The sequence below is a fragment of the Lepisma saccharinum genome, chromosome 13 (genome assembly GCF_977018435.1).
Source record: "Lepisma saccharinum chromosome 13, izLepSacc3.1, whole genome shotgun sequence".
Classification (NCBI taxonomy): domain Eukaryota; kingdom Metazoa; phylum Arthropoda; class Insecta; order Zygentoma; family Lepismatidae; genus Lepisma; species Lepisma saccharinum.
Window position 1 is genome coordinate 63,202,731 of NC_139241.1, and position 12,912 is coordinate 63,215,642.

The 12,912-nt window shown below is 41.0% G+C and overlaps 1 protein-coding gene across 9 annotated transcripts in view; it reads left to right on the forward strand.

The window, feature by feature from the left end:
* The window catches only part of Vinc (vinculin), a 158,621-nt gene that overhangs the window by 65,371 nt on the left and 80,338 nt on the right, over positions 1–12,912 (forward strand). For all 9 annotated transcript variants that reach the window (XM_083134335.1, XM_083134336.1, XM_083134339.1 and 6 more), the window contains exons 5-8: positions 2,281–2,425; positions 6,299–6,498; positions 7,354–7,542; positions 10,091–10,309. In XM_083134335.1, coding sequence (XP_082990461.1) covers positions 2,281–2,425; positions 6,299–6,498; positions 7,354–7,542; positions 10,091–10,309 — 753 coding nt within the window. The remainder of the gene's footprint in view (positions 1–2,280; positions 2,426–6,298; positions 6,499–7,353; positions 7,543–10,090; positions 10,310–12,912) is intronic.

The following is a 12,912-nucleotide window of genomic DNA, read 5'->3' on the forward strand; positions in this document are numbered from 1 at the left end:
GATCCGATCACTGTTGCCAGTCGGTTCTTATAAAAACTCGGCCCTTTTTTTTTAAATGCTCCTCATATGTAGTGTGGGAGGAGTCTGATGTAGGTCACGGGTCAATGGATGATATTCAACTTGACATCATCATGCAGTGCACTTTTGGAAGAAACAGATTCGCATGTGTTAAGGAAAGCATATGAGCAAGAAATTTGCTATATTTTGTATGCACACATTCCTCATGTGATCATGATAATCGTACTTTGAATCACTTCGGCAAAGACCATACACACAATTCTTACCCGGCATGTTTTCAATGCAGGATCTGATCTGTTTCCCAAAATATGCCAGCGAAGCTCGATTTCACGCAATGAATTATGGATGCTGTATTCACGATCGCCATCCGGATCCAGTTAGTCCCATGTCCCTGTTGAGGTTTTAATGTTCCCTGTGGATGGCTACTGCTTCTTTGATGATACAGTTCCAGTAATTGGATGATTTGTTGATCTTGGATGTTGTAAAGTCAATTCTATCAACATCTCTGCATTTTAACTCATGAAAATGAGTGACATTAGCTCTTGGAAGCATATCAGAAACTCACCTGGCTATCTGGAGATAATCTCTTCATTTCTTGTAAAGTGTGTAATGAGTCAAAGGAGAATAAACATATGAGAAACAGGTCTAAAAAAATATAAACATAAATGACTAGAAAGTGAAGGAAGAAAAAATATTACCAAAATTTTCTACATATTACAGGACAAATTGAGCTCACTGTTGTAGTCAGTTTTATTGTTGATTTACATAGAAATGAATAACAAAATGTAGTAAAGCCATGGCAACTCAAATTGACTTACTCATATGTCTAAAGTGAATTGCTCTGTGCTGCTATTTAATTTCTTTGTAATGTTTGGTTGAAATGTAAGTAGTTTGAATGGAGCACTTTGCATATATATACATGTGAGTGTGTGTTAGTTCTTGTTTTCTTCATTGGCCTCAAAATGAAAAAAAAATTGTGTGGAAGAATTTCCCACCCCCTTTCTACACAGCCTACATCACATGTACACTTAATCTGTAATATGTTTTTGAGTCGGTGATGCCATAAATTGTAGTCGAGAACAGGTTCCAGTTTGTGCCATGTACAAAATATCTGATTTCTTACATGTGGATTCAAGATTTTTGGTTAGTTTTTCTTTGTAATATTTAACTTTCTGTGGAAAAGAGAAAATGGAGGGATAATAGCACCTTGAAGGCACAAAATATATGCTTGCATGATTAAAACTTTCATAAAAGAAATATTTTCTAGACATGTACCTTTGAATATTTCAATTTTTCGAACCTACCTAGAGGATAGTATTAAATGCATGGTCAAAAGACAAGGCCAAAAGTTTAGAATGCAAATACCTCATGACTGGAGCTTCCAGCACAGAGCGTTGCTTCCACAGTTTTTGGTCGACAAGTTCTATCCGTAATTCTCAACCTTGTTGTAACCCATGTGCATCCTTAACTTTTAACCCCCTTCCTTGATGATGAACCAAGGTGAGTTTGAAAAATTGGAATATTCAAAGGTAAGTGTTTCACAATCTTTTACATTTTTATGTTAAGGGCACATGGTGTGAGATTTTACCTTTTTTTTAATAAAACTTTCGAGAGCATTAAAACTGACTTATAAATATAAGTTTGAAAATATTTGAAATAAATCCAATTATGATGTAATAATGAAGAAAAATCAACGTGGTTATTAATTTTTTAAATTCAACCAGCTAAATTTAATAGAGAATAGTAAAGAAGTGGCATGTTAAATGACATTGTATCACATGTGGGTTTTCTCTACATTTGAAGGGTCAGGGGATAAAACAGGCAAGTCAATTTTCTGTCGTAGTGAGGTAGTGGTGTCATTTCCTGCCATTGTGATGCTGTGCTGGACTTTACAACAGGCTTTCTTTCTTTTCCTACACTTTTATTCATTACAGCTAATGTTTTTTCCCCTTTTCACTTGCACATCTAGTAAAGTTTTGCGATTAAAATCTAATTTTTCTGATTTTTGACAAATTGATTTACCTGTCCCCCCCCCCCCCTGACCCTTCATTTGAAAATGGTAGTTTTTTTAACCTTAAGACCCATGAAAACACAACATTTTCCACTTCCATTACAGCACATGCCACTTAAAACTTCTTTACAGAACTTTCATTTGATATGACAGGTCATTTTGGAACAAACAATTTCAATATGGTTATTACATTAAGTTTTTAATCTGGTGATATGGATAACAAAGTATTAACATGCTGTTGATTTTTGCAGGTGTCCCGTGAGGTAGGAGCCAGGGAGAAGGAGCTGACCCACCAGGTGCACAGGGAGATCCTCGTGAGGTGCCTGGAGCAGGTGAAGACTCTGGCACCGATTCTCATCTGCAGCATGAAGATCTTCATCCAGATCATTGCTCAAGGTGGGTGGTAGTACAGTGTAAACAGAGTTCTCTCTCACCTGGAAATGCTGTCAAGAAATCAGTGTTTTTGCACTTTCAATTTATTTCCTTGAACCAACTTCTTGATGAGAGATGTTCTATGTAAAAATGTGTACATAGGAATTAGCTGACACCACTTTGAATTGATACCCATACAGATTCCAATACTCTTCCACAGATACTGATGCTTGAAAATTGTAACAAAGTTGTTCCAAAATATTGATCATTAGCAGGCGAGCATTATATTCCAATTATACACATGAATTTACTAGCTTCATTTCAAAATTTTCAACAATTATATCAAAATACCTGTTATGTAATAACAAAATAGTTTATCACACAATGTTGGTGCAAAATAAATTAAAACTTTCTGCATCATTATCAGGATAATTGAAGGGTTCAGGAGTAAAACATGGTGATATTTTGGTCATTACTGAGTTACAAAGTTAAAGAGCCATCCTTGTATTTTCGCGTGTAATTGCCATGTCATGCAATTTGCAATGGACTCATTGAATCCTTCTGAAATTTGTAAACACAACGCAAAGACAATTTATCTACAGTAAAGCTTCTAATAACCTTTCTGCTTAATGAATTCAATAATGACCAAAATGTCACCATGTTTTACTCCTGATCCCTTTAATTAGTCTTCGTGAAAGTGTCATGCAGCATTTTGCAGTCCCCACAAAATAACAAAATTCCAGACAAAGTATCGCTTGGTATTGGTAAACGAGATTCAACCAATAGTTTGATACCAACACGACTGGTATTGGTAGATCGTGATGTTCCTGGTGCATGCCATTGCTCTGTCGAGTCAGCCCCGGTTTTGCCTGATTTTTTGCTTCTGTCTTACCTGTGAGATATTGTCTGTCAGTGACAACTGCAATGCGATCTCTTGCCTGTGAAATATCGATAACATCGATGGTGCCTAGAATTACCCAGCATGGATTTATATATTACCTTGTTAAGCTTGATTCACATCTACGCTCAAGTAATGCTCAGATCATCCTCTGCTCATGGTACGGTCAAATATTGTTGAATGATTTTTAAATAGAAGCATTCACACCTAGCGGTCCGGTCAAGGTTCACTTCGATCACGCTCAGCTCACACTTAGGTCACGATCAGGTGGAAAGAATTTTTGACTGGAGCGTGACGGGGCGGAGTTTGACTTTGCCGAAGCTTCATCGTTGATGTTAATGTATGCAACGCTCTACCCACGGTTCAGTAGCAGTCTTCAGCCCTGTTGCAGATGATATGTAACCCAGTTTTGTGCTGCAAAGAAACGTTTGCCGATTTCAAACAAAAAGTATATCAATAAATAGTATTATATTTTAATAGTGGACCTCTGTGGCTGATTGGTCCTGGGTTCAAATCCCAGCCTGGGCATGGGTATTTGTGAGTGTCCATTCATCAATTTCATGATATCATCACTCATTCTCATCTTTGCAAATTAGCCAAAAGTGGCACAAAAAGCGAAGTAAAATAAACTAAATCAAACATCCAATCAATCTGTGGCCGAGTGGTTAGCACAGCAGGCTACAATGCCAGGTGCTCTGATTTCGAATCCCGAACTGGGCATGGATGTTCTTTGTGATGTCTCATCATCCATTTCGTCATATTACATCGCATCCTCATCCTCGCAATTAGTCAAAACTGGCAGAAAAGCAAAGTGAAGCAACCATATCAATCAATCCCAGTTTTCACAATTCTGTTTCTTTTTTACTTTGTTCTAATGAATACCAGTGATGTAACAGACAAGTCCGTCGTTGAAAATCTGTTAAACATTGTACTCAGCACAATCGGTAGGCTTTTTATACAGAAAAATCGGTATACTCTGTGAAGAAACCTCATACCTTGACCGGAGGGAAGCTTGACCTCTAGTGTGGATACTCCCTGATGGTGAGTGGAGCATTAGAGGACAGCGACCAGTGTGTTGCTTGAGCGTAGATGTGAACCAATCCTTACTTGGTTGCTTAAATTTCTATGTAGTACATCTCCTGTGTGTGCCACATTCCAGGGTAAAAATGTTCGGTTCTTTTATTTTTCAAATGATGTTCATCAAATCGGATTCTCCTTAATGTAAAATGCAGGTTAACACTAAATACCAATAAGCATGTTAAAGCACCCCAGAATGGCTGAAATTTTATATAGAAATTTTCTAAGAAAAGTGTTTTTTCCCCAAAATCCGTCAGAATTTTGATAATGTTCTCTAACCTGGATTCTAGCAATTAGTTAATCTTTCGTAATGTTACTTGTATATGCAGTTCTATTGTTTAAGCTTGTGTTCAGTCTTAAAATATGGTTTTTCACACACTGATAGACTGACAACTTGTAAAACAACCACAAACCTGTTAATTTATAATCTTGCAATACTTGAAACTAAAGAAAACTCTGCATCATTCACTTACTGAACTTCTTTCTACGCTTCACTGATGCAATTGGAATTAAGTTCAAAAACTTAGTTTCATGATGTTACTGGTTATCCTTAGTACACAAGATTGATTTTTAATTAGGCACATGATATGAAGTACGTGGAATCTTGTTCTTTTGCAATGATTATTAATATTGATTTAGAAATAATACTGTTAACTTCTTCCTTTATGAGAAAAAATATTCCATTATGGGATAGAATACAGCACGACATAATGCAGCAAGCGTTAAGTGTAGTGTTGCATTCACACAAAAATTTACAATTGGGATTGTTGTAGAAGTACTTCAGAAACAATTATTAAACAATTTGCAAGATGAACTTTTGTAAATCAATATTCAGAAAAAAGAAATGCAGAGCTGAATAATGTTTATAGAATTGTAATCACAATTGAGATTCACTACTCACATCTTTGCCTGCAAGCAATTAACTGATGGAGGATAAATAACTGCCCGAGCTGTGGCAGCTCTCCTCTTGGCATGATTACAATTTTCTGAAGGGACTTGCCAAGAGCCAGGATTGAGTCTACCATTTACCTGTTACAAGATGGAGTGGTGCCATGTGCAGAAGGAGTACTCTCACCTACAGAGAGGATTATGCAAATATTTCAAGCAAAACTCATCACGTTCATTCATTTTACTAGGTATGTTCCAAAAGTAATGGGACTGGTAATTTTATGTTACCAGTTGGCAGCACTGATGAACGAGATTCCTTCAGTTTAGTGAGGTGTAAGAAGGTGTCAACCTCTGTTCCACATAGTATACCCTCCTGGAAGTACATTTTTATGCAAGCCAGTGAGGGTCTGGCACTTGTATTTGTAGCCAATGTAATCCTTTATGAAGTTGTGTGTTGGTCCTGCCCCTTGTTACTGTTTTGTACTGGTTGTCATTGTCAGCTTTTATAAGTGATTTTGGATTGAATTTCTGAAGTTTGTTCTTAAGATAAATATCAGCTTTTATCAGTTGAGTATGATTTTAGTTTTCCATTGTGTTTTTATTTGTTCCTGATAAGGAGTTCTCTCCATAATATTTGTTTTGATCTGCTTTATAGATATAGTTGTTTTCGCTAAAGGGGCTTATGTCCTTCTATTGCGGTAAGGTTTGCAAATAACCTCAGTGCTGATGCAACCATTACAATTTTTATTAAACAGTCTTCAGTGTATGCGTGTGTTTTGAGGTTACTACTTCTACAGAATATTTGTGTTCAAATGGACTGGCTTCCCAAATGACGTAATCACCTTGTAATCAAAGGGTTCCAGATATGATTCCTGGATTCCACTTTAAATTATAGTCGATCTGAGATAAAATGTTTAAGTGGAATATCATGGGTAATTAGCTTGTGCTTTTCGAGTAGATTCAGTATAATTTGAATGCGATTGTTGATTAGAGAACTTAATTGTTCCACAAGTAAGTAGTTTTCATTGTTGCAGGTGGCAAGGGTGCTGAGGAGGCAGCAGAGAACCGCAACTACCTCTCCCAAAGGATGACTGATGAGATCAATGAGATTATCAGAGTCCTTCAGCTTACGACATACGATGAGGACGAGTGGGATGCTGACAACCTGACTGTAATGAAGAAGGCCCAGAATGCCATTGAAAGTAAAATGCAGGCGGCACATGATTGGTTGGAGGTTAGTGGTATAGTTTCCGCATATTTCAATGAATATTTCTACAGGTAACTTTTAATCTGAATTATTCCTGAAGAAAGTTGTGTGAAATTCTTCAGCATTTTCACTACAGTTTTAGAAGTGCTGAAATATTGTCAAGGAGAAAGGATATTGCCTGTAAATATAACTTATACATTTTTATTTTTATTACTTTTAAGTGTTCACAATTTTTTGTCTTCTGTTCATAGTAAAAGTTAACCAGAACTCAGCGCTTGCCACGTGCCATATGATGACCAGTGTGTTTGAAACAGATAATTAACTATTATGCCAAACTGTCTAGAAAGAAATGCAAGTAGGTAAATATTTTATTTCCACAATGGAAATGGAATGTGGTTGCTTTTAGAAATTCATTCTAGTTCAACATTTATCATGGGGAAAAAACTAACACTCCACTTTAAGTTAAATAATTTTTATTCTTACATATATCCAATTGCATAATGAAATTCATACGAAGTTTCATTTATCTGTTTGCTGAAACTTAACAGTTCTATTGATTGTACAAGTTTCCTTGATTGGTGATATTGAGGTGATATTGACATTTCAGAATTTAGAACATTCGAAAAACCTATACATGACATTTCTTGCTGCATGTATTAAAATATCAATTGAAGATTTAGAATATTTGCCTTGCACAAATGTAATTCTTCGTATGTCTTCCAAGTTTTATACTATATTTTTTATATTTCAATTGCTTAGTGTCAGACCTCAAAAGTATTTTAAAAAATCACATCATCTCTAAACTGAAATGAACTTCTATATTTACTTCTTTCTCGGTATTTATTGTAGATTAATTTTATTAATATTTTCGCAATTGTACAGGACCCATTGGCTCTGAGAGGAGGAGTCGGAGAGAAGTCTGTACGTCAGATCCTGGAGTATGCAAACAAAGTTGGAGAAAGATCCCTGCCTCAGGATAGAGAGAGCATCAGAAAGCTCAGCGGCGACATCACTGCCATGACAGATGCCCTTTGTGAACTTCGGCAAGATGGAAAGGGAGCAACTCCTCAGGTAACTATTCTATCCTACTCACATCTCTGCCCTGGTCCCCTTCTTTCCTTTGTAGATAGGACTGATTCCACACCAGAACCTCTATTCCTCCCTGCCTGGACTTACGACTCTCCTGTTCCCGCCAGGACTTTTGATGCACCCCCCTGTCCCCACAAGGTCTTTGGACAACTTTGGATGCTCCTCCCTGTCCAAGCTAGGACTTTGGATGCTCCTCCTGTCTCTGCCAGGAGTTTGGATGTTCCCCCCTGTCCCTGCCAGGACTTCCTAGCACCCCCCAGTCCCCAAGAGGACTTTTGAAGCTCCCCACTGTCCCCACCAGGACTTTTGATGCTCCCCCACCCTTTCCCTGTCATAACTTTTGATGCTCCCCCTCCTGTCCCGTCCAGGACTTTTGTCACCCTCCTCCTGCCACCGCCAGGTCTTTGGATGACTTTGGATGCTCCCCCTCTCTGCTAGGACTTTGGATGCTCCTGTCTCCAACAGGACCGTATGGTCCCCTCTGTTCCCGCCAAGACTTCAGAGCATCCAAAGCCCTGTCACCACCAGGACTTTGGACACTCCCTCTGTCACCATCAGGACTTTGGACACTCCCTCCTGTCACCACCAGGACAACCCCTGTCACCACCTAGACTTTGGATGCTCCCCCTGTCACCATCAGGACTTTGGATGCTCCCCCTGTCACCACCTGGACTTTGGATGCTCCCCTCCTGTCCCTGCCAGGACTTTTGATGGTCCCCCTCCTGTCCCTGCCAGGACTTTTGATGCTCCCTCCTGTCCCTCCTTGGACTTTTGATGCTCCCCCTCCTATCCCCTCCTTGGACTTTTGATGCTCCCCCTCCTGTCCCCTCCAGGACATTGGATGCTCCCCCTCTCTCTGCTAGGACTTTGGATTCCCCTCCTGTCTCCTCCAGGACCGTATACTCCCCTCTGTCCCCGCCAAGACTTCGGAGCATTCAAAGCCCTGTCACCACCAGGACTTTGGACACTCCCTCTGTCACCATCAGGACTTTGGACACTCCCCCCTGTCACCACCAGGACTTTGGACACGCCCTCTGTTACCACCTAGACTTTGGATGCTCCCCCTGTCTCCACCAGGAGTTTGGATGCTCCCCCTGTCACCACCAGGACTTTAGATGCTACTTTGGATGCTCCCCCTCCTGTCCCTGCCAGGACTTTGGATGCTCCCCCTGCTGTCCACACCAGGACTTTTGATGGTCCCCCTCCTGTCCACACCAGGACTTTTGATGGTCCCCCTCCTGTCCCCACCAGGACTTTTGATGGTCCCCCTCCTGTCCCCACCAGGACTTTTGATGGTCCCCCTCCTGTCCCCACCAGGACTTTTGATGGTCCCCCTCCTGTCCACACCAGGACCTTTGATGGTCCCCCTCCTGTCCCCACCAGGACTTTTGATGGTCCCCCTCCTGTCCCCACCAGGACTTTTGATGGTCCCCCTCCTGTCCACACCAGGACCTTTGATGGTCCCCCTCCTGTCCCCACCAGGACTTTTGATGGTCCCCCTCCTGTCCACACCAGGAATTTTTATGGTCCCCCTCCTGTCCCCACCAGGACTTTTGATGCTCCCCCTCCTGTCCCCACCAGGACTTTTGATGCTCCCCCTCCTGTCCACACCAGGACCTTTGATGGTCCCCCTCCTGTCCCCACCAGGACTTTTGATGGTCCCCCTCCTGTCCCCACCAGGACTTTTGATGGTCCCCCTCCTGTCCCCACCAGGACTTTTGATGGTCCCCCTCCTGTCCCCACCAGGACTTTTGATGCTGCCCCTCCTGTCCCCACCAGGACTTTTGATGGTCCCCCTCCTGTCCCCACCAGGACTTTTGATGCTGCCCCTCCTGTCCCCACCAGGACTTTTGATGCTGCCCCTCCTGTCTACACCAGGACTTTTGATGCTGCCCCTCCTGTCCACACCAGGACTTTTGATGCTGCCCCTCCTGTCCACACCAGGACTTTTGATGCTCCCCTCCTGCTGTCTCCACCAGGACTTTTGATTCTCCCCTCCTGCTGTCTCCACCAGGACTTTTGATTCTCCCCTCCTGCTGTCTCCACCAGGACTTTTGATTCTCCCCTCCTGCTGTCTCCACCAGGACTTTTGATGCTCCCCCTCCTGCTGTCTCCACCAGGACTTTTGATGCTCCCCCTCCTGTCTCCACCAGGACTTTTGATGCTCCCCTCCTGTCTCCACCAGGACTTTGGATGCTCCCCTCCTGTCTCCACCAGGACTTTGGATGCTCCCCTCCTGTCTCCACCAGGACTTTGGATGCTCCCCTCCTGTCTCCACCAGGACTTTGGATGCTCCCCCTGTCCCTGCCAGGAATTTGAAAGCCCCTTTGTCCCTGCCAGGACTTTGGATGCTCTCCCTGTCTCCTTCCAGGACTTTGGATGCTCTCCCTGTCCCCTTCCTGGACTTTGGATGCTCCCTACTGTCCCCCGCCAGTACTTTGGATGCCTCCCCCTGTCCCTGCAAGAATATTTTATATATATATATATATATATATGGTGAGTTGTATAATTCCATTTGCTTCTTTTGCAGGCTGAAAGCTTGGCTCGCGGCATCCAGGATAAGCTGAGTGACCTGAGTCGCCTTGTGCTGAGAGCAGTCGTGAATGTGGAGAAGTCTGGTATGCAGCAGCCGGCACACACAGTTGCAGGTCGACTTGAGCAGGCTCGGCGGTGGTTGGCCAACCCTGATTTGGATGACAGGGGCCTTGGTCAGAGGGCCATTGCACTCATTGTTGATGAAGGGAAGAAGGTTGGTTGGTTCACTTGTTTTCTATCTTAAGTGCTATCATGTTTTGAATGTAAGATCTCTTAGCTGACACCTTACTCAATGTAAGATATTTGTTGTTCTTATTTGTTTGCCCTATAAATCATGTTCCACTTCGATTTTTCTCATTTTGTACTCCCAATTTTCATTTCTATAATTTCAAGAATTGAAGTTGGTGCAGATTTGAACAACATAGTCGACTTTAGTTGGTTTGCATGAAGATTCATTGCAAAGCATTAATAAGTTAAATTTCATCTGTCAACAGCAGCAACAGGAACTGATAATGCGAATGTGGTCTGACATTAATGTACAAATTTAGTTGGACATAATCAGTTTTCTATTCTATTTAGGTAGTTGTTTAAAGAGAGATTTGGGATGAGACTATGGGATTTGAAGCCAAGAACTTTTCTATCATTTACCTAGCAAGTGACCACCGCTGGGAAGGGCTAACAACTAATGTGTAGAATGATTGTTGCAATTCAAATTCATAACGTTAAAACTGAACTGATAAGCTGAACAAATAAGTGGAATTGATTGGTATCAAATATTAATCTTCTCTAATTGCTAATAATGGCTGAAGTATTTTTAGTCGAATCCCGTGAGATGAGCCTGAACAATTCTGTCAAAATAATTTTATTTTGTTGTTGCATTACTCAAAGGCCAATTCTTAACTTAATAGGTTCTGTTTTATCTCCTTTGCTTTGGTGAAAGTCATAGAAGTTTTAGTTGCTTAATACTAATGATTCACGAGAATAAACTCTGGTCATCTGCTGTATCAACAATGCAGATGCATTCCGCAACACTTAATAAAAGGTGACAGTGAAGGAGGAAATGTTTTATGCAGATACCATGGCACTTTGCCAATGATGTCATCCTGCCTCATCTTCTCACGGTCTTTAAACTTGGTTGCACCAATTTTGGAATTCGTGGTACTAGAGCTTCCACTGGGTTTAACTGTCACTTTGTTTTTGCATGTTTCATGGTGTTTTCAATTTTCTACATTTTTTCATCAGCTCTTGAGTGCCATTTAGGTTTGGTGTATAATATTGCTTAAACATACCAGGTGGTTGAGAAATAATTGAGGGGTTACAAAAATTTATTGCAAATAAGCTATTGAACTTAGATTAATGAAACCAGTCCTGATTGGTCGAGTAACGCAAACAGTTCATGTGTGTATGTTTAGTTAAGCTGAAAGTTCACATCCCTGTCGCTAGGTGACACTCAAATCACCCACATCGCTTGCATCACTCATAGTGTTTTGGGCAATGTTTTGGTCCCCAAGATCACTGGACCTTGCACAGTGTGACTTCTTTTTGTGGGGTTTCATCAAAGGCAGGGTATTCATCCCACTGATGCCTCGTGATATTGCAGACCTAAGGGAGCATATCATCGCAGTGATACACTATCTACAGGCCCATGTTGATGCAAGTGTGGCAAGAAGTAGACTATCGTGTTGATGTGTGCACACATTGAAAATTTGTAGGTGAGAAAAAAAAAAGTTTGCTTTCCTCATTTGTTCTGTACTGGTTTCATTAACCTTTTGAATCCCAAGGCCATTTTCACTGGTAAGCCTTTCGGTCCCGAGCCGATTTTGAGCAAAATGCAGAGTTTCAATTAAATGAGTGTAGATCGGAGACTAATTGCCCTAGAGAGATGAGTGATATACCGTTGTACGCAGAATGAACCAGAGATTCAGATTATATGAAATTTATGCAAATTTGGCGTATATGTGGCGGGAGAAGGGGGCTAACTCTCAAAATTCCAAAATTTCTGAAAAAAAAATTTGGTTCCCCCACCCTCCCCTCAAGAAAAAAGTACATGACAGTGTCGACATGCACATGGAAATGATCGCTGACATGTAAGGAACACAAAAATATTTGCATTATTATCATATGACCAATGTAACTTGAGTTGTACCCCCAAAAGGAATGGTCGGCATGCCACTGATTCAAGCTTCAAAATACAGCGGTACCTTGAAATGACTTTTGCTCAGAGACTATTTGCCCTGGAGATATGAACGATATACCGTTGTACGCAGAATGAATCACAGATTCAGACGATATATAATTTATGCACATTCGGCGTATATATGGAGGGGGAAAGGGGGAAATCCCCTGAAAATACTTTTTTTTAAAAATGGGGTTTCACCCCCACCCCCCGAAAAAAAGGATATGAAAAGTTCAAAATGCACATAGAAGTTATCGCTGGCATGTAAGAAACAGAAAAATATTTTCATTTTTGTCATGACCAATATTACGCGAGTTGTACCCCTGAAACGAAAGGCTTGTACGCCACTGTCTCAAGCTTCGGAATTGAGCAAACTGCAAAGTTACATTGAAATGACTATAGCTCAGAAACTAAATGCCCTAGAGATATGAAAGATATACGGTTGTACGCAGAATGAATCACAGATTCAGACGATATATAATTTATGCACATTCGGCGTACATATGGAGGGGGAAGGGGGAAAATCCCCTCAAAAAGACTTTTCTTAAAAAAATTGTGTTTACCCCGCCCCCCAAAAAAATGTCAAAATGCAAAATTTATGCAAATTTGGCATATATATGGAGGGGGAAGGGAGAAAACCC